Source organism: Podarcis filfolensis (genome assembly GCF_964270895.1).
Source record: "Podarcis filfolensis genome assembly, chromosome: 11".
NCBI classification, from domain to species: Eukaryota; Metazoa; Chordata; class Lepidosauria; order Squamata; family Lacertidae; genus Podarcis; species Podarcis filfolensis.
The window spans coordinates 1,054,776-1,076,291 of NC_139613.1; the positions used below are offsets into that span (position 1 = coordinate 1,054,776).

At 47.6% G+C, this 21,516-nt stretch overlaps 2 protein-coding genes across 2 annotated transcripts in view; one reads left to right on the top strand and one right to left on the bottom strand.

The window, feature by feature from the left end:
- The window catches only part of VCP (valosin containing protein), a 29,310-nt gene extending 18,669 nt beyond the window's left edge, over positions 1-10,641 (top strand). Inside the window, exons 9-17 of the mRNA XM_083575607.1 lie at positions 477-612; positions 1,798-1,910; positions 2,067-2,231; positions 2,334-2,456; positions 7,475-7,687; positions 7,822-8,130; positions 8,753-8,908; positions 9,019-9,173; positions 10,198-10,641. Of these exons, the coding sequence (XP_083431733.1) occupies positions 477-612; positions 1,798-1,910; positions 2,067-2,231; positions 2,334-2,456; positions 7,475-7,687; positions 7,822-8,130; positions 8,753-8,908; positions 9,019-9,173; positions 10,198-10,303 (1,476 nt within the window). The 3' untranslated portion in view covers positions 10,304-10,641. The remainder of the gene's footprint in view (positions 1-476; positions 613-1,797; positions 1,911-2,066; positions 2,232-2,333; positions 2,457-7,474; positions 7,688-7,821; positions 8,131-8,752; positions 8,909-9,018; positions 9,174-10,197) is intronic.
- Positions 10,642-15,790: 5,149 nt separating this feature from the next.
- Positions 15,791-21,160, bottom strand: LOC310745191 (protein huluwa-like; the record flags this gene model as incomplete). The annotated part of the gene is made up of 3 exons (XM_083577296.1): positions 15,791-16,321; positions 18,487-18,700; positions 21,080-21,160. The coding sequence occupies 3 exons, from the start codon at positions 21,158-21,160 to the stop codon at positions 16,164-16,166; spliced, it is 453 nt and encodes a 150-aa protein (XP_083433422.1). The 3' UTR covers positions 15,791-16,163.
- Positions 21,161-21,516: the final 356 nt, after the last annotated feature.

A 21,516-nucleotide genomic window follows, 5' to 3' on the forward strand; every position in this document is an offset into this window, starting at 1 on the left:
CATTGCTGGGCCTAGTTAGGTTTTCTGCTTTGTAAACGGACCTTCTGAGAGGAGGGCTAGGCAGCACACCTACCCATTCTGGATGCTGATGGTGATGATAGGAATTTTTGCCGTAGTAGTAGTAGTAGTAGTAGTAGTAGTAGTAGTAGTAATTTATTACTTGTTCCCTTTCCATCTGACTGGTTTTCCCAGCCACTTTGGGCAGCTTGCAACAGAAAGGAGTTAGTGTTGTGTTGCCAGCATTTTCCTCCAGTTTGCATTATGCATCTCGTAGGTCCTGAACTGAAGTCTGCATTTGATCCCATGTTTGCCCTAGAATTACTACTTGGGCTGGATTATCTTATTACTTGGTTGTTAAGCTTGCTTTTTGTGGCCAGGGGAAAGGGTGGCTTGTGGTGAAGCTGTACCCCGACTTGTGCCTTGGGATCGGGCGCTTTCCTAGCAGATCTTCACACTATCGGCTGTTCTCTCCACAGACACATGGTGAAGTAGAACGGCGCATTGTGTCTCAGTTGCTTACACTTATGGATGGCCTGAAGCAGCGAGCGCATGTGATTGTAATGGCTGCTACCAACAGACCCAACAGCATTGATCCAGCACTCCGGCGATTTGGTAACTAGGCTTGTTCTTTTGTGAGGGTGTTACAGTGTGGTAGATGTTGGCTCAATACTTAGAATAGTCTGTGGGTAACTTAAGTACTAGAGCAGATCTGTACAAAGCATGGATGCAGTTTCCTTTATTAGTATTTTTAGCCCCTGGGAGAAATTTCAGGTTTGCGCAGGTTGTAAACTCCCAGTGCCACTTAAAAACGGAAAGCTGTGTACTGTACGTGTGCAAATCACAATGCTCCTTTGCTCAGACTTTCACATGATAGTGAGGGTACAGACATGGTGACAGGAGAGGAATCGTAGCATTGTAGACTTGTCAAGTTGGAAAGGACCCTGAGGGTCATCTAGTCCAACCCCCTGCAATGCAGGAGTATGCAGCTGTCCCGTATGGGGATTGAACCTGCAACCTTGGTGTTATCAGCACCATGCTCTAACCAACAGAGAGAGAGAGAGAGAGCGCACTTCCTGGTAGGCACCTTTCAAACAGGCATTGCTTGATAGCAGAGAGCTGATTGGCCCACCATCCAACTGAGACTCTGGCCTAGTTCGTATATGCAGCAGAAATGAATAAAAAAAACCCCATTTCCTGGATTGTACCACTTCCAGCTGCACCTGGGGATTTTCATGTGTGAATGCTGCTATGTAGAAAAACAGCATGTTAAGGAAGGCTAAACTTGACCCTTTAAAAAACAAAACTAGCCTTCCTCTGATAAATATGAGAGGATGTGGAAGGCAGGATAAGTAATACTGACCCCATTAACCCTCTCTTTAAAATGTATGTAATTGTTTGGGACAGGGTGTCTGTGAAGTGTTAATGGCAGCTAATTTAACAAGCTGGATCAAATAACTTTCTTTTTCTTTATTTTTTACTGAAAGAGACCTCTTTTTTTATCTTGGTCTTAAAACACATATTTTCTGAATATGAGTGGAGTTTCTTTTCAAGTCAATATTCATGCAAACACAGCCTGAAAGCACACTGCTGAGATAAAGCTTCTTCCTTGTTAAGCATCATCTTGTTACCTTGTGGGGAATGTCCATTAACTGTCGTGTTTCCCTGAGGTCTTTTTAACACCCAGTGCTCCCATTTTGCTGTTCTGCGGCATGGGGGCTTGGCCTTGGTGGCCTTTGTGCATGGGGGAGTGACGCAAGTACAGAAGCAAATGTCAGTCTCGCTTTTGGTGCCCCGCAGGTCGCTTTGATAGGGAGGTGGACATTGGCATTCCTGATGCTACTGGCCGCCTGGAGATCTTGCAGATTCACACCAAGAACATGAAGCTGGCTGATGATGTTGATCTCGAACAGGTTTGTTGGTTTCTTTTCTTGCCCCTATGTGATAAGGCTCACAAGTGTCATGATCTTTGGGGTCTTCTTGAGTGATGGAGCAGCTGGGTTCCTTTTCCTCAAGGAACTGCGGCATGGAGCACCTGCTTACTCCTGCTTCTCCTTCCCTTGCTTCAGGTGGCTAATGAGACCCATGGCCATGTGGGTGCAGACTTGGCTGCTTTGTGCTCAGAGGCAGCTCTTCAGGCCATCCGGAAGAAGATGGATCTCATTGACCTTGAGGATGAGACCATTGATGCTGAAGTGATGAACTCGTTGGCTGTGACCATGGATGACTTCAGGGTAAGGGGGATGCATCCGTGTCTTCTCTCTCTGGGCGTGGGGGATCATGCCGGCAAATTGTGCATGTGTCAATGAGCCACCTCTTTTCATCTCTCCTTGCAGTGGGCCCTGAGCCAGAGCAACCCCTCAGCCCTGCGCGAGACAGTGGTAGAAGTGCCACAAGTTACTTGGCAAGACATTGGAGGCTTGGAAGACGTCAAGCGAGAACTGCAGGAGCTTGTACAGGTGAGGCTGTTGATGTCAGACTCCCAGTTACCTTCATTAGACGAAGCTAAGGGCCTAGTCATAGGCAGCAGCATTGGTTATCAGTCACTCTTTTGCATAGGAAAATATAAATCGTTCTTTAAATATAAATGGATGCTACATTGGCAGGATGTGGGGGGGGGGGGAGCCGGATAACCAGATGTTCTTTGAACTTCTACTGTTTCTTGGTTAAAAGTGTAGGAGGTAGTCCTGACTAAGGGCTGCACATAGCTCTTGCACACCCTTCCAGTTACTGAACAGGGAGGCCCCACTGGCACATAAGCCTTCTCTGTTCTCTTGGCTGTTTAAGTGTATCTTGCTTGAATGGTTCTGTTTTTAATGCCTGCCAAGTCTTTTTACAAAACTCAGAGCCCTGTAGGTTTAGGGCCACATACTTGCCAAGGAACGTGGCTTATGTACTTTCTCTGCATTTATAAACGCAGCTGGCGATGTTCCTTTGGGATCCTGGGGGTAGTGCTTGTTGAATCAAGCCTTGTCAGTCAGAGGAATTTGGCACTCTATCCAGGTGCCCGGCTTGATTTCTTGTTGGCCTCCCCCGTCAGCGACTCCCGGCAAGACAAGGCGAGGTCTTTATCGGCCGATCCTTCTTCAAACGTGAGAAGAACACAGCCACTCTCCTCCTCCCTCACTCCCTGCCATCCCCAGGGAGGGGAAAGAGACAGACAGAAATATATCTACATGTCTTTATTTCTGTCTTTCAGCAGTACAGAGAAAACATGTCTGTACCCTCTGATACCCAGCTGCAGAGAGAGAATAACTCCACCCATGTACTTCCAGTACAGGGTCATGTGACACTCTGAGCTAACATCCGGTGCTCAGAGCACATAATAGACTGTCCCTGGTTCCCACGGTACAGTCCCATAACATAAACATCCTGTTTGGCTTTCCAGCCATCTGGAGCACTCAGCAGCATTGCTCCTTTTTCGTAACAACCTCCCCCAAAAGAATCAATGCGTGTTGCGGCAAGCAAAGCGTGATCCAGAGAAGAAAACAAACAGTTGTTATACACATAACACTCCCCTGTTGTTTCAGTTCCACCCTTGGAACTACCCGCCACTGGTTTTCCCAGTGTACCTCTCTGGTTGTCTGGCTTCCAAGGAATGAGTGCATCTGCATTACCTTGGCTAGTAACTCTCTGTTGTGTCTTTGTCTCTGACTTAGACACAGCTCCAACCTGTCCTCGGTTGTGTACAACAGCAACACATGCAACAGCTAAATTAGCATACTCTTCTGAGTACCTTTTGGGTGGTTCACCCTTTGTGACTCTCTCAGACCTGCGTATGAGGTGCTGATCCTCTTTGCTCACTGGTTCAGTCTCAGGACTCTTAGGAGAACCAGTTCCAACAGCAAACAGTGGTTCATCCTTCACCTGTGAAGGTCTATCCATTGTGTGAGATTTCCTCTCAATGACTGTGACAACAGAGCTGTCTGAGCTATCACTGTCACTCTCAGTACCACTGTACTCTGTGAAATCATCATCATCATCTGACTCGTCCTCTGTGGGAAATGCTATCACTCTCTCCTTTTCAGGAGCACTCTCTAGAAATTTTGTGAGAATCACCTGACCAGATTCAGACAAAATTACTCTGTAGAGACCCTTTTCATACCCCACAAAAATGCCTCTGGCATTCTTTACTCCACCTGGAGCTTCTGTCCTCACATGAGACCCAAAAACCTTGAAATGGGCAACAGAAGGTTTTCTCTGGAACAGTTTCTCAAAAGGAGAACTTCCCAACTCTTTCGAAACCTTTCTCACCCACGCATAACTAAACGACATGAGTGACTCCGCCCAGAACTCATGTGGCAGATGTGAACTAAGCAATTGCGCATTCATTCCCTTTTGCAATTCTTTGTTCACTTTTACACAAACACCCCTGTTCCACGCTTCCGCTGAAACAGCAATCTTGTGTCTGATCCCCTTCTTCTGCAGGAACCTCTGGAAATCCTGTAAAAGAAAAATCTGCTTCTCATCTGTCAAAAGACAATCAATGTTAGCATCATGCATGTCTTTAACCTTGTCACAAAACTCTTGAAACCTTTCCAAGGCTTCCTGTGGTTTCTTTAACACATAAACCCAGACAAAGTTAGAGAAATGATCCACACACACAAGATAATATCTTGCATTGCCTCTAGATGGTTCTAGAGGACCAATCACATCAGCATACACCCGCTGAAATGCTCTGTCGACCCTGGCCACCTTCTTGGCGCTCGTTTTGGTCACACCTGCAAGAGAAATCATGTTAGACTCAGAATTACATTCCATGTAATCACTTTGGTCAAAGTCCAACAAATATAGTCCATCTTTCTGTCTGGCAGAAAGATATAACTCTCCATCTTTGAAGATCTCGCAGCTCTTATCATCATAGGACAGTCTCAGTCCTTTCTTTGCAATCTGCGAAACACTCAGCAGATTGAACTTCAATTCAGGAACCAAGTAAACATTATGTATTGTCAAGTTCAGACTCTTAAGATACACAGATCCAACCCCGGTCGCCTCCAGCTTCTGACCGTTGGCTTGTTCCACAGCGAAGCTTTGCTTCTTAAACGATGAAAAGAGTCCTCTGTGTGGGGACATATGAACCGTCGCTGCAGTGTCGATAATAAACGCGTTCCCAACATCTGGCGTGGTTCCTTTCGCCATCAAAGCCCTTGCAGGTTCCACCATAGGCTTGGTATGACCTTTGCCTGACGCCTCAGGCTTTGCTGAGCGGCCCTTCGCTCCTTTCAGCTGGCGTGGCTTCTTGCAGTTCCGCTGAAGATGCCCAGTCTGTCCGCAATTGTAGCATCGGACAACGTTCAAAGCTACAGCATCCTCTCCAGTAGCAACATCAGTGGGGGAATTAGAACTCCGTTCTTCCCTCCCCCTGTCCTTCACCTCCAGTGCAGCAGGCCTGTCGTGTTCATTCAAAACAACGGCACACACCCTTTCCGCGGTCAAATCGTTCGCGGGGAGGGAACCCAGCTGACTGGCAACGGTTTTGTAAGTCCGATTTAAGCTGTTAATCATCATGAAGCAAAACACTTCCTCCTGCAGACGGAAATTGCGTTCCACCATCTGTTGGCGCAGATATTTCATTTCCGTCAGGTGCGCTTGAACATCTCCATCAGGCGCAAGCCTCAGATTGGTCAGCTTCTCAAAATACAACAACGCTGAAGAACCAGCATCTCTCTGGTGTGTTCTACGCAGCGTTTCCCAAATCTCACGCGCATATTCCAAATCCTGAATATGCACAAGTTGATCATCCGAGACACACAAAATTATAGCCGTCCTGGCCTTCACATTCTGTGATTCCCAACCTCTGGTTGGTGCTTGAGGGATGGGGTTCTCAATCACCCCAAAAATCCTCTGATTCTGCAGCAGGGCCTTCATCTTTACAGACCAAGATGAATAATTGTCATTAGTCAGGGGAGGCGGGTAAGGCAAGGCTCCCCCCTTCTTGGGATCCATTTTGAATCCAAGTCTCAGCTCTTCACCCTCGAGCTAGTTAAAATCCAAAAGCTCCTTTTTGAGCTGTTTTTCTGCCTCTCACTCAGGCAGGCAGGCAATCTCCACAGTCTCACAGTCAAAACAACTTTCGCTTTCCCAGCTCTGACTGAGCCAGCCCCAGGTGTCAGTAGTTTTCCACTGCCGACTGTCGTTGCTTAGCAACCTTCCCCGGGACGGGAATCCTTATCTCACCACAGGAATTTCTGGTATGCAAGCCTTTCTTTCAGAGCTTGTTTTTCCAAACGCAGCTCTCTCGTGAACCAGAGAATCAATCCATCTGCATTCACACTTTTAGCCCGATATTCAGCATACCTTTTTGGGGCTCCGTTGCTTGGAAAACACCCCCTCTTGGGGCCAGCCGTCTGTTCAGCTTCTGGCTGCAATTTCAGACGTTATCTTCTTTCCTTGGTGCAGAGGATGGCACACGATCCATCAACCTCTCACCTCTCATGCTGATTCCCATGGATCAGATAACCAGCAGCGTCTGCTACCATTTGTTGAATCAAGCCTTGTCAGTCAGAGGAATTTGGCACTCTATCCAGGTGCCCGGCTTGGTTTCTTGTTGGCCTCCCCCGTCAGCGACTCCCGGCAAGACAAGGCGAGGTCTTTATCGGCCGATCCTTCTTCAAACGTGAGAAGAACACAGCCACTCTCCTCCTCCCTCACTCCCTGCCATCCCCAGGGAGGGGAAAGAGACAGACAGAAATATATCTACATGTCTTTATTTCTGTCTTTCAGCAGTACAGAGAAAACATGTCTGTACCCTCTGATACCCAGCTGCAGAGAGAGAATAACTCCACCCATGTACTTCCAGTACAGGGTCATGTGACACTCTGAGCTAACATCCGGTGCTCAGAGCACATAATAGACTGTCCCTGGTTCCCACGGTACAGTCCCATAACATAAACATCCTGTTTGGCTTTCCAGCCATCTGGAGCACTCAGCAGCATTGCTCCTTTTTCGTAACAGTGCTCTCATGGCTGACTTCAGAACAGAAGATCTCACTTTCTCTGAGCTTTTAAGCTGGATTGTGTTCAGTCACAGCATTACTTGTATGTCATTTATGTTTGGCACCATATGGCTGCTCCAGTGTAAGCATCAGTTATATAATTTTGGGTCGTGCATTTGTGGTGAGATTAACGACCATGACGCCATAAAATCCTCAATCTGCCGACCCCCAGGCCTTTACCAGGGTCACCAGCTTGTGCTCATCCAGTAGGTGAGGGGATGCCGGCTTATACTCCCGGGCTATTCTGTAAGAAGTAGCAACAGCAGCAGCATGTGTGAGGAAAGAACAGACGTCCAACTCTGAGTGGATGTTGCACCTCTGCCTCTCTGTGGCTCAGTGAAGCATTGCTTGCTACTACAGAGCCCTTCCCGAGTGCTCCACGGCCACAAACAACACAGTGTGGCGAGGACCTGAGCTCAGGATGTTCTCTCCTCCCTTCCCTTTAACCTTGTGGGGCTGATACTGATCTTCTTCCTTCCACAGTATCCAGTAGAGCATCCTGACAAATTCCTTAAGTTTGGCATGACCCCCTCCAAAGGGGTGTTGTTCTATGGGCCTCCTGGCTGTGGAAAGACCCTGCTGGCCAAAGCCATTGCCAACGAATGCCAGGCCAACTTCATCTCTATCAAGGGTCCAGAACTGCTCACCATGTGGTTCGGAGAGTCCGAGGCCAACGTGCGGGAGATCTTTGACAAGGTACAGCTCTCCCTGCTGGATTTTCCCTGCAGGGCGGCCCCTTTTCACACTGGCATTTCCATGCCAGGTCTGGTGAATTGGTTTCTTAGCGCTTGCATGTTTGAGGTCTGACCGAGCATCCTTCCTCCACGCAGGCCCGCCAAGCAGCGCCCTGTGTGCTGTTCTTTGATGAGCTGGACTCCATTGCAAAGGCCCGTGGTGGGAACATAGGGGACGGTGGCGGCGCCGCAGACAGAGTCATCAACCAGATCCTAACAGAGATGGACGGCATGTCAACCAAAAAGAACGTTTTCATCATTGGCGCCACTAACCGGCCGGACATCATTGATCCCGCCATCCTGCGCCCTGGGCGCCTGGACCAGCTGATCTACATCCCACTGCCTGATGAGAAGTCTCGCGTGGCCATTCTCAAGGCCAACCTGAGGAAATCGCCTGTGGCCAAGGCAGGTTTGGGGCTGACAGGAATGCTGTGGGGGGTGGGGGGGTTAACAGATAAATGTCACTTTTTGTGTCTGCAGAGAACTTAGGAGTCCTGCAGAGATCAGAGGTCATGACTTGGACCATGACGCAACTTTATTTAGCCTTCTGAGGCCCCACCAGCTTTTAATCAAGATGCATTGAAATATTTGCTTGCCAATTCTTCATGGTGGGAAAAGAAAAATTATTTGCATTAGAGTGAAGGGTGGGATATCATTCTAAAAATAAATTATTATTTTTTTTCCACCTTCTCACAGTTCATAGAATCTTAGAGTTGGAAGGGACCCAAGGGTCATCTAGTCCAACCCCCTGCCTGACAACTGATTAAAGTTACTTTGTTCTGACAAACATTTGTCTCACTAGGCAATTGATTTGTGTTTTATGTAGTAAACCTCATTTTAAAATGTTGGTTTTTATCTGCTGTGCCTGTTTTTTGTTGCTGTTGTTTTACGCAGTTTCATTTCTTTTTATGCGGTGCTTTTGTTTTTCCTTGCTGTCATACACTGCCCTGCATGATGGAAATGCATTGGAAGGGCAGGGGATAAGTTGGCTTTATAAATGAATGTGGGACCTCCTGTGTTTCCTCAGGACGTGGACCTGGATTTTCTGGCTAAGATGACCAATGGCTTTTCAGGAGCCGATTTAACCGAAATTTGCCAGCGGGCCTGTAAGCTGGCCATCCGGGAGTCGATTGAGAATGAGATCAGGAGGGAGAGGGAGAGGCAGACCAACCCTTCTGCCATGGTGAGTGTCTTTGGACGTGTGGTGGATATTAACTCTCGGGGTGGGAAGGGGGGGTTGACCGTGGCTGTTGGTGGCACCTTGTGCTCCTAACTGTGACTTTGCCGGTTTAGGAAGTGGAGGAGGATGACCCAGTCCCTGAGATCCGGCGTGATCACTTTGAGGAGGCCATGCGCTTCGCCCGGCGCTCAGTCAGCGACAACGATATCCGCAAATATGAGATGTTTGCACAGACCCTTCAGCAGAGCCGCGGCTTTGGTAGCTTCAGGTGAGCAGAGCATCTTGGCATGTACTTTGTGTCCTCCTTCTTAGTAGCTCTTCGTATTACACAGGACTTCATTTATGACCCTGGGTTTTTGGAGAGGTCCAAAAGAGGTCCACCACAGCTGGTGTCAAAAATGTGCAACTTGTGCTTCTGTGGTGTACAGAGCTGCTTTTCCTACTGGGCCTTTGCACAGTACCTGCTGTCAGAAAAGTGCTGTCCACATTCCAAAACCTATCTTGCCATGAGAGCTTACAGCTCCCATTAGACGGGACGAGGAATGCAGTGATTGCCATCGCTACTTGTGTTTCCCCAGTACGAGGTGTTGGGTCGTCCCCCCCCCCCATCAATATGGTATTTGCAGCTTTTGGAAGAGTATGTTTATGGGAATCCGTGAATTAATTTTTATTTATTTTTTTACCAAAATGGCATGACTGTTGTGCAGGTTTAATCTGCTTGGTACTTAGAGTTTAGTGAGAGGGGACTGGATCTGTTTGTAGATCTCTTCCCTCTGTAGCCCAGCACTGCTGCCGTATCCCCTCCCCTCCCTGTTACTACCCAGGATCTCTGTCATCCTGAGGTGTCCCTTGTAGCTCTGTGCCTTCACGACAGAATGAAGGGCCTGCATGGAACTGTGCAGAGGGGGAACCCATTTGTGTGGCTCCTCCTTCCACAGCAAGGTGTAAAATGGGATGAAGCATACAGGACATGTGCTGTCTTGACGCTTGGCCAGAGAGCCAGAAACCCAGAGGGCTCTGAGATGGCACTTTGAGGTAGGGCGTCTGCCATGCATTTCTGTGTCACAGCAAAGGTGGGGAACTGGATCTGGCCAGAGGGCCAGACCCAGAAGTGGCCAGCTGTTGAGGGCCACTTTGACAGGTCAGGTAATTTGAGCCTTTTGAGCCACAGCTGCGAAGGGAGAACTGGTCATGGGGAAGAAGGTGGCTGTGGCTTACCCCAAGCAGCCTTGATGGCCTCCTGCTCCGTGGAAGGTATTCAACAGCTGCTCTTCTCTGGCTGTTCTTTGCAGATTCCCATCAGGTAACCAGGGTGGTGCTGGACCCAGCCAGGGCACCGGAGGCACCAGTGGTGGGAACGTATACAGTGAAGACAACGATGACGACCTCTATGGTTAAAGTGCTGCCAGAGCGGACCAAACTGCAGAGCAGGCCGTGTTGTACAGGGCGATTCCAATGGTCAGTGGACTCCTGGCTTCTTCATTCCTTGGTCAGACCCGTGTAGCTGCGTGCCAGACTCTGTCAGCAGGAGTCTGTTGCTGCTGCTGCAAATGCAATGTTGGTTGGGAGGCAGGTGGGCGGGCAGTTGAGGAACTGACTACACTTCTGGGAAATTTCTGTTCTAGTTTTATGGCAGAATCAGCAGCTTTAGCAACGGGTACAATAGCCTGTAAAAACAAAAAGTTTAAAAGTTTAAAACCCACAAAAATAAATTAAAAAAAATCCCATAAGTTCAAGTTGGCATTGGTCTTCCTTCCTTCCTTCCTTCCTTCCTGTTGGTCGTTTTTCTGCTGCTTTGGCCATCCGGGCTCTTGGCAAAGCTGCCTGTGCAGTTGTAGGACAGCAGGACTCCTAGTGCTTTTAACAGTCAGTTTGTACAGGACTTCCAGGGATTCTTTCAGTAGAAAATATTTAAAGTTTGCCAGGAGTGGAGGCTCATGCCTGATAATAGTGTTTCTGTAAGCAGAGGTGGTACTTTAGGGCCACAAGAGGAAGGGGGTGTGCTTGAAGGCTTTGCTCACCTGTGGGAGGGAGGTGTTGGTGCCACCCTGAAGGTCAGGCGTTCTCTGTGCCCCAACCGAGGTTTGCTCCATGAACTTCATCTCTGCAGCTTGTGTCATCTTCTTGGTTGCAGGGTTTATGGTCTTCATTAGGACTTAGTAGTGTTACAAACTCTGTGGTTTGTACACAAGCCTACAGTTTTCACATGGAATCCGACAGTTCTAGGGATCTTTTGACGTTAAGACCAGGGTGCATCCTGGAGTTTTGCACCCCAATAGTTGACAAAGAAAGATAAAGCAAAAATAAAGGTACTGGATCAAAAAAGGGACTTTGTAAACGACACACAAACAGGCTCAGTTTAAAACGAGTGCAAGAGTTACTCTTCCAAGCATGCCATAGGGGGAAAATGTGGATGTGGTCCGATAAAGGGACAAGGGGGTATTGGTGGTGATGGTACTTGCTTGTTAGAAAGAGTTGTTGTCCAGGGAGGATGGGGAGAGATTTTATAGGGCTTTGGTAAAGTTCTTGGGTAAAACCAAAGGAAGGCAGATGGGACAGATTAAGAAGGGGGAAGAAAGAGGGACCTGTTTGGGTTAAAACAGCAGTTGTGCCAGGAGGGGGGATAGTGAGGATTTTGCCAGCTGATGGGTTTGCCAGATATAAAAGATGCAATACCTGTCCTTGTTGTGTGTGGTGGGGATTTGGTGGGCTGGAGTTGTGGGTACCTCTTCAGCAGCAAATGGGATAGATGGGAGGATGGAGGGAGAACCAGGAGCTTGTTGGCTCACAGCTCTTTAATGGCTGCACTAACTCTTAAGAGGTTTGAAACTTTGCTTTTGAAGGGGCTGAATTGTTGGGGCATAATCAGTGCAGGGCGTTCCTTCAGTTCTGTGGGAACAAAGACAATAGAACACATTTACCCAACATACTTCACTTAACTTCCATAATACTGGCCCTGTGGCTGACTTTTGAGGCATGAATCAGTAGGACCACCTGTGTAGAACTTAAACGTGTTCTGGGAGAGCTTGAATAGGAGAAGCTTCCAGTGGATTGTACCCTACAAGGCATAGAACCGCAAAACAAAAGTTGGTGATGAAATGATCCTAACAATCTGCACATAAACAACCTTTCAATGTTGGAATACTCAGAAAAGGGCCTCACTTTCATAGAACACAATTTCGGAGCAGGAGCAGCTTGCAATTAATAAGCTGTTGGGCCTGCCCTCTTATTATCTTCATGTTCACCGTTTTTGTCATTTGTGGCTGAATTCCACCCCCAGACCAATTATTACAATTTCAGGAACTCTGTTTGCTTGTGTCCTTCTTGGAATATGGCTCTGTTTTTTGTTTATGTTTACAATGGTTCTTTCTCTGAAGAAATTCAAGGGTTGAAGTAGAGGTTCTTTCCTTTTTTACTTATCCTTCTGTGTTGGCACCACAAGCTAGAAGTATGTTAGAGACACCCCCTTCAACTTAACGATGCCTCATCAGAAGTAGGCATCAGTATGCCTTGTGGGTAGGAAGAAGTTAGTCAAAAGTCTGCACCGAGAGCTAGCATCTGGTGGGGACCTGGGCTGGATGGAAGGGATTTCTCTTTCTTCACCAAGTGCCAGCTCTATCTCATCATGGTGGTCGGAAACACTATAACTGCTAGATGCAGTCCTAGGCTAGTTCATCAGCATTTAAAGCTGCACTTTTGGATTCTGGTTCACATGCTAACTTTAGGGGTGGTTTGGGGGCTGGTTATTTTGAACCAGAGCAGATTACATTGCATACAGATCCACGTAGCCCTGTGAAGTACCTGTTTTGCCCCTTTCCCAACCACTTCTGTAAATGGCACTCGCGTATGGCTCCCTCTCAAAGTGATTAGATAGATACTCTATAGCACAGCCTTTGCACATAGACTTTTTCATTCCCAAATTCACATCTGACAGGACACAGCTATGTGTACATTGAATGTTACCTTGGGAGCTAATACAGTTAATGCATATATTTATTTACCCTGTTCTTCAGCTGACAAGCGGTTCCCAAAGTTGCTTACCAGTACAAGAGTCCCTGCCCTCAGGCTTACTGACTAAAAGTTGTGACACAAAAGCTTGCATCGGTTCCTCTACACAAATCCATGGTTTGACTGCACTGTCCACAGTTCTGGTTGCCACATCTCAGAAAAGTTGCTGTAAAGCTGGAAAATGTGCATAAAAGTGCACCAAAATGATCGAGGGGCAGAAGAAACAACCTCAGGAAAGCTTACAACAATTGTGGCTTTTCAGTTTAGAAGAAAAGTAAACTGGGAACAACAGGATGGAGGTGTGTCTCATATGGTAGGCATGTCCAACCAGTAGGTCGCGATCTCCAGCTGATCCTGGTAGATTGCGGGACCCTTATCAATTGTGGGATTAAATAAAGTTTGCTGAAAGTTAACAAAAGCTGAAGAAGTCTGGGCTCAAGAACTCTGGGCAGTCTACCCACCCCACGCATGCTCCTCCTCCCTCCAAAGACAACGTGTAGATCACTGCCAGTTTTTTTATACATACTGGGAATAAATCAGTCTCTTGGGAGTTGGACGTGCCTGTCATAGGGGAATGGGATTAGGGTGAGGAGGAGCCTCATATAATACCTGAGAGCATCCAGTTAAACTGAAAGATTTGCTCTTTTTTAACACAGGGCAGAGTTAATGAAATTTTCTGCCACTTGCAACAAAACACAATTGCAATATCAGAACCAAAATGCTTCTGAATGCAGGTTGCACAGCTGTTGTTGCCTTCGTCTCCTCCTTGTGAGATGCCAGTTAGGACATTTGCTTGGCTGCTGTGAGAACAGGATGCTAGGCTAGAGGGAACCCCTTGAAGCCTGATCTACCAAGGCCACTCTTTAGTTTAAATATATATATAACTTAGTGTTTGGGTGTGCTTTTTTATAGAGGCTCATCCATGAGTGTTCCTACAGATGGGCACTATAGGACATCACATGAAAGAGCTAAACTAACCTATTTGATAATCCTCTCCTTCAGGATGACGTGTGACATGTTTTGTGGCTCTCACCTCTGTGTCCTCTTTGTGATATTGGGCACAATTGCAATTTGGAACCTTGGGCAAAAGACGTCTTGCTTCTGTGATCAGACATTTCTGAGTAGAGAACTGGCTGTGTCGCTTATCAAATCAGCAGGATAGAAATCCTTAGCAATTCCAAGTAACACCTCACTATGACTTACTTTGAGCTGCTGTGAGAGAAGCTGGTTGTATTTGAGAGTCAAATTAAAGGCAGAAAAAGAACTGCTGCTCTTGGGACCCCTCTTTTCCAGCTTTGATAAAGAATAGTATTATCTATTTCTTTTTCTCAACAACCCAGTTACCAGTTTTGCATTCAGAGTGTTCAGGTTCAAAAGCCACTTTCTCTGGTTTTTACTCTTGAAAATAAGCAATCTTTTTTCTGGACTTTGGTTGCTATAGGAATATGGGAATCTTCCGTTAACGCTCCCTTAATTGGCTCAGCCAATGCTATTTTTGTCCTGCGCTTCCACCCCTTTTCACTCCGTGGAACTGAGGAGCTATTCAAAGGGAAACTGAAGTTGGAGATCTTTAGCCTTGTGGGCTAGTGGTTTGCATGGAAGCTCTTCCCAAGAGCAAAAGGAAAGAGCCATTTGTTTTCTGAAATTACATAGGAAAGCTGGCTGCTAGAACATTTTATCTATTGTGAGTAGGATTAGGGCTCAAGCAAGCACCTGTTTTACCTCATTTGTGCTGACCTAACTCAATTCTCAATGGTTCCAAAACAAGCAAAAACGAAATTTCAAGCACAGAGAAATAATGTTAATAAAATTTACTCAGAACCTGCCTCAAGGGTGTTCTTAGGCCTGATTGCTTTTGTTAGGCAGGCCTCACATTAGTACGTCCTCCAAGAAATGTGCTACCACTCAAAAGGTTCTACTCCTGTCTGCTGGGACACTTGTATCATACGTGAATGAACAGTGGTTAAGAGCATCACAATAGGATCTGGGAGACCAGGGTTCAAATCCCCATTCAGCCATGACGCTCACTGGGCGAGACCTTGGGCCAGTCACTTGAATGAAGCTACCACATTTCAGCAAGAGAGGTGCGTACTTCAGATCTTCTCTAGACCACGGCAACTTGGTTGTTCTGTAACCTCAGCACTTAGAAATCTGCAGGAAAGGTCAAGGACTGCCCCCTTAATGTATAAGGATGCACGCTTCGGTTTTTCCTCTTAACCTGCATCCCAGTTTCTGCTGCTCAGCCTGGAGGGGACAGTCCTCTGCTTTCCAAAAGTCTTGCCCAAAGTCTTGCTTCTCACCCCTGCTTGAGAGACTCCATCAGATACTTTCAAGCTCTTTTCCAGGCTACAAAAGCTTGGTGTGTGAAAGAAAAGTGGGCAGGGGCAGGAGAGAAAAATTAACTGAGAATTTTCTAATTGATGAATTAATGTGCTTTCTCTGGGGGGCCCATTCAACACTCTCTTTCCAGGTAAGACCAAGAGCCTTTGGGTAAAATGAGTAACATGCTGGGGCGCTCCTGCCTACACGCATTGCAGGGGATTGGACGAGATGCCCCTTTGGGGTCCCTTCCAACTCTACAATTCCTTGATTCTTCAAAAAGCAGCTGAGCAGAGAATAAAAGCTCCAGCATCTTCTTTAATAAAACACAAGTTGATAGAACACAAGTCTGGTACTACATGATACAGCGAGGGAGGCAGATTCCCCAGAGGGCTTCCTTTCTCCCTCCCACCCACCCAGGCACAGACAGGCCTGTGTAAAAAATAGTGCCAGGAGTATCTGTGTTCTCTTTAATGCAAGTCCCTGCCACCAATTCCCATTGAGAGTTCCTGCCATCCAAGACCTGCTCAGATGGACCCTCCCTGTAAACGTGTCCCAATTCCCCTTAAATCATTTTTGTTTCCATGCTAGCGGAAGTGTCCCTTTGCTGAAACCGATTGTGTGAAGGGATTAGCAATTGACGGTGTGGGCAGCCATGCATTTGTGGCTGCATTTGTGCAGAGAAATGCAGGGCTTTGAGGGAGAGTGCAAATCAAGTGTGCATCAAGGAGATGTGCAAATCTCATTCCGAATTTGACATTAAGACAAGAATTTTCTTTTAGCAGCCAGTGCTTAACAGATAAAATACACAATAAATAAATAGACACACACACAAAATAAGTTAAGTTAAAAACTTGGGCATCTCTGTGGGAAGGGCTGGGTCTGCATGAGAGCCACTGGCCCACAACCCACCCGCTGCCCCTGCCCTGGGCTAGAGCCAGTATTGCTTGCTGCCAATGGGAGGCAGCTGCCGGTGGAGCTGGTCTTCTCTCTTGTAGCTGGGGTCATAATAGTCCCACTCAAACAGCCGACCCAACAGGGGTGTTCCTGGACTTGCTTCGCAATCTGACAAGATCCTCACAGAGACACCTGCAAAACACAGGTGGGAGGGGAGAAGAAGCCACTCAGATACTAGCCAAACACACCAGCAGCCCTGCTAACTTAGCCAGCATCTTAGCTAATGGCTGCTTCGTTCCCCAATTGTCGTGGGTCCTTCTGTAGCCAAAACAGGCCGATTCCTGCACAGGAGGAAGGCGTCTGCAGGCTTTTTTGGAGGGGGGACTCCCAAGGTTTGCAGGACAAAAACCCAGAAAAACTCTCAGGGTGCCCCCCCCCATGCCAGTGAGGACTTGGCAATGAGGGGGAACAATGTTGACTGGGATGGATTGTCCTTGAAAAGAACCTAACAGATCCCGCTTCCAGTTTCACACGGAATGCCAAAGAGAAGAGTGCCTGTCTTGGCTGCCGGGGGGGGGGGGGCATTCTGAAGAGAGAAAATGACATCATGCTGCCAAATCACAGCTTTGCTCAAATTCCTGGATTTTCCAATTGCTTTATGTGGGCAATTCTCGCTTTGATTCTAGGAGAGGGAGAAAAGGGGCCTAAACTTAGACTCTCCAGGAACTGGAAGCTGGCCATATTCCATGAATCAGTCTGTGTTCTGGTTGAGTGCTTTTGAGCCATTGAATGTTGGAGGGGGAAACAATGGAGGGGGTGGGGGCCCCTATCTCCCTATCCTGAACTCTCCCCACCCAGAAATATTTAATGGGTTGAGTGCTGGTACCTAGCCCCAATTCTGCTTTAAGAGCAGCAGGGCAAGTTTTCTGAAAATGCCCAGTATGCATCTACTTGATGGAAAGGAGAGCAGCAAGAGATTATCTGTGTGCTTCATGAGCCCAACATTATTCGACAGGAACCAAGTCTTCCAATATGCTGGAAGGCAACACCAGCAGAGGGCCACGGGCCTGGCTTGAAGCATTTTATCCTGCCATTACACACCAGCAAGGACCGTTTGTGCCTACTGAAATAAAAAATGGTGACTGGGAGGAAGATGACCAGGAAGAATAAGAGGGTTGAACAGGACATGGGAGGGAGGGACGTGGGAGCTGAATCAACTGGGAACGCCAAAGCTGGAAAAGAAGCTATTGGAAACTGGGCATCAGTCAGCTGCTCAAGGAAGTGATGGCACCAGCACTGCAAGGCTTAATATCCTGCCCAGCACCTGTGGGATGTAATATCACTGTAGCAGTCAAGTACAACATTTCCTGTTTGCCCAGGGTGGACACATGGGGATGTTACTCCAGCCAGGAGGACTTCCTGTCACACCTGTCTGGAGCATCCTTCCTCTGCGTGTGACCAGGTAGATGAGCGTGACCCTAGGAGACCCCATAAAAGGGCCAGTCATGCAGCCATCTTTCTCTTGTTGCCATTTCTTCTCTTGACGCTGTTTTCTTGATGTTCTTTTGCTGTCTGCTGGCTCTCAGCCAGCAGCACATGGGCTCAATCCCCATATGGGATAAACTCACACGCTCTTCTGTAATCACAAGCTAAAGCCTGCCTTCAGGATCATACTCTGAACTGAATGTAAGTAAACTTCTTATCATTGCTTTTCAAGAAGACTGTTGTGTCCTTATTGTTTTAAGAGGAAAAAAAGGGGAATTTACCAGGAACAATCCAATCTGGACAAGTCAGACTGAATTGCTTAACTCAAGAGATTCAAACGAATCTACCAGCTAGCTTCCTGCTATGTACAAGGGAATGTGCTCTGCTACTAGCTCACTAGCGTGAGTGAGGAAAGATAATATTTAATCAATATATCCTTTCCTACTATCCACAACATTCCCACGGCAGCAGGGTCACCCCAGGCTCAGGCCATTGAACCCAGACTAGAGGATGCCTCTGAATATCAGCTGCTGGGACCACAGGAGAGGAGAGGGCTCTTGTGTTTGGGTTCAGCTCATGGGGTTTCTCTGGCCTGATCCAGCAACTCATCCTATGTACTTATTTCTTGCCCTGTCTTTGTTGGAAGGGGGAACAACCTGTCCCTTCACTGGGCAAAATTCACCCTATTTCCTGCAGCTGGTTCTCCTGGGATGAAAGCTTTATCCTCCCCTCAAATTCCTTTCCTGCTCACCACCAGCCACCTTCTTTCACCCAAGGTGCCCAGGGCTGAACACAACAGAATCTAACCCCCACTGGGCAGTCTGTAAAAAGCAGCCCCCACTCCCAGGCCTGGGGTGTCGGCACTCACTCACCAGCACTGGCACCAAAGTCCGAGTCCAGGCCTGGTCCTTGAGAGGCTGTGAAGTTTGCAGAGTTGAGCTGCGCCCTCTGGTCCTCACATCGGATGCTGCTGCCGTGCTCAAAAGGCACCACTTGTGGGTGGGTGGCAGACGCTGACCTGCTACTGCGGCAAACCTTGTTCTGGGTGCTGGTGTGGCAGCGGCTGAATGTGCTATCTGGGATACCCTGAAAACCAAACAGAGTGATTCCAAATGAAGAGTTCAGCTCAGTTCCCCTCTTCCTCTAGCGTAGAAAAAGACCACACATTTGAGAAGTTAAAAAATGGTTTACTTACAAACTCTCAGATTCATGTGCTTTTCCATGTAGCATTCCGGGGGGGCGGGGGGCGGGTGTACAGGCAGTAAAACTTGGTTTCGTTACAGAATTGAAAGTCCTAAATTATTGGTAAAGGAACTCAAGAGAGGCTTGTAAGAGCCATGTGGTCTGAGCTTGGGGCAACTCACATGTTGGGTGAGGCAGCCTCCTCAGATGGCTCTCCTCAAGCAGCAGTACACCTGTTCTGCCACTCAGCTCCACCACTGGTCTCTCCAACTTCTAGGGGCAGATAGGGACTGGTGGCAAAGTTCTGCAGAATGCCTCACCTCCTGCCAAGTTGGTGAGAGGGGTGGCGTTCTGCCAAAAGCTAGGTTGATGGGGAGATCTCCTCCCATTCCTGGCAATGTGGTTGGTGGAGCTTTGCCCCAGCTTCTGCTGAAAGGAGGTGCTGATGCAAAGCCCTGCTGCCCGGCTAGAATCTTGCTTTGTTTTAAAGGGAAAGAGCAACGCTCCCTGGAAGAGCACACAATTCTCATGCAGGGCATCCCGACAGCATGTCCAGGCACGGAAAAGAGAGAGAGAGAGAGCGTGCGCTGCTGGAATAATGCTGTAGATGGACCCAGTTTGTTTATATTCATTTCCTAAAATCTACACAGCCCTCAATTGTAAAAGAAATAAACTCTTTATGGTATTTAACCCCTACTAGGTTAGCAAAAATGTATAGAACTGCTACAAATACATGTTGGAAATGCAAAGAGAAAGAAGGCACTTTCTACCATATGTGGTGGATGTGCAAGATAACAAGAGCATTCCGGGAAATGATATAAAATGAGTTGAAAAAAATGTTTAAGATAACTTTTGTGAAAAACCCAGAAGCTTTTTTATTAGGAATTATAGGTGAAGAGATACCAAAGGAGCAGAAAAGACTATTCATGGATGCAACGACAGCTGTGATGATGCTTTTTGCCCAGAGATGGAAGGAAGATAAACTCCTAACCAGAGAAGAATGGATAATCAAGATGATAGACTACGCCAAAATCACAAAATTGACCGGGAGGATCAGAAACCAAGAAGATAAGAAATGCAACAAAGAGTGGGGAAAAAGTATAGGTTATCTTTGAGAACACTGTAAATATTTAAAAACGTTAGCAGGATTGTCATAAAAATTGTAACAATTCCATGGTTAAAATGGGAAATTTGAAGAAAATTTGGGTAACATTATAAGATACAGCAGATAAAGATTTACAATGGAACCTATGGAGGGGTGGGGGAAATCCAAGGATTCAGGGAATCCTATGTATGCATAAAAATTGATTGTATTTGAATGTAAATAATACTTGTAAAAGGTAAAGGGACCCCTGACCATTAGGTCCAGTCGTGGCCGACTCGGGTTGCGGCGCTCATCGCGCTTTATTGGCTGAGGGAATCGGCGTACAGCTTCCAGGTCATGTGGCAAGCATGACGAAGCCGCTTCTGGCGAACCAAAGCAGCGCACGGAAACGCCGTTTACCTTCCCGCAGGAGCGGTACCTATTTATCTACTTGCACTTTGACGTGCTTTCGAACTGCTAGGTTGGCAGGAGCAGGGACCGAGCCACGGGAGCTCACCCCATGGCAGGGATTCAAACTGCCGAACTTCTGATCGGCAAGGCCTAGGCTCTGTGGTTTAACCCACAGCGCCACCCGCGTCCAAAAATACTTGTAAAACAATATGAAATATACTCAGAGTTGCAAAGTGATTTCATTCTCTTTATTCAGCTCATAGTGGTGAGGAGGAATGAATGAATGTCCCCTCAAAGTATCTGCTTTATATACATTATTTACACAATGGGCTGCACATGATTGGCTAATTCCGGAATTCTACTGTAAGCCAATCAGGTTGTGGATTCACTTCTATCTGGAGCATGATTGGGTGGTTCCTGCCAACCAATCATACTGCTGCATTGTTCTAGGACCAATCAGACTGCTGCATTATGAATCCTATTGTTCTAGGACCAATCAGACTGCTGCCTTTTGGATCCTATTGTTCTAGGACCAATCAGACTGCTGCCTTTTGGATCCTATTGTTCTAGGACCAATCAGACTGCTGCAGTTTGGATCCTATTCAACTCAGTACATAACACAATACTTGTAAAACTTAATAAAAAAAAGAAAAAACTCTCCAAGCAGTTTACAAAAGATAAAATGGTCAAGACTCAGCATAAAACACCTTCCTCGGGGAGAGAGGAAGAACAGCAGCCCCAAAGCAATGTTTGCCACTCCCCCCCCACTAGCTCAACCGCTTACTTACCCCAGTCCCTGAGCCACTCTCGGGCGTGTTGGGGGGCACCAAGATGGTTTGCTTGTCCTGGTCACTGGAGGAGGAAACCATTCCCCGGGACGCCCCATTCCCCGGGTGGCCCCTCAGCGGAGCTTGGCTGCTGCGATGGGGCCTGGGCGTCCCCCTAGACCGAGACCCCGAGGATGCAGCCGCCCTCCCGCTACAGGACATGGGGAGCGGGAAGGCACGGGGACCCCCGGGACCCTCAGCTGGCTGCAGGAGCTGCTGCAGGACGACCCTGCCGTTGCCATCCTGCTTCAGCACAGCGCTCCCCGAGACCACCTGGAAGAGCTGGGGGGAAGCCGGGGGGGCCTGGCCGAGCTCCCGCCTCCCCACCCTTCGGCAGGTGGGTCTCCAGCCCAGCAGGAGCAGGAGGTTCAGGAGGAAGAGGAGAAGAAGGCAGGGGA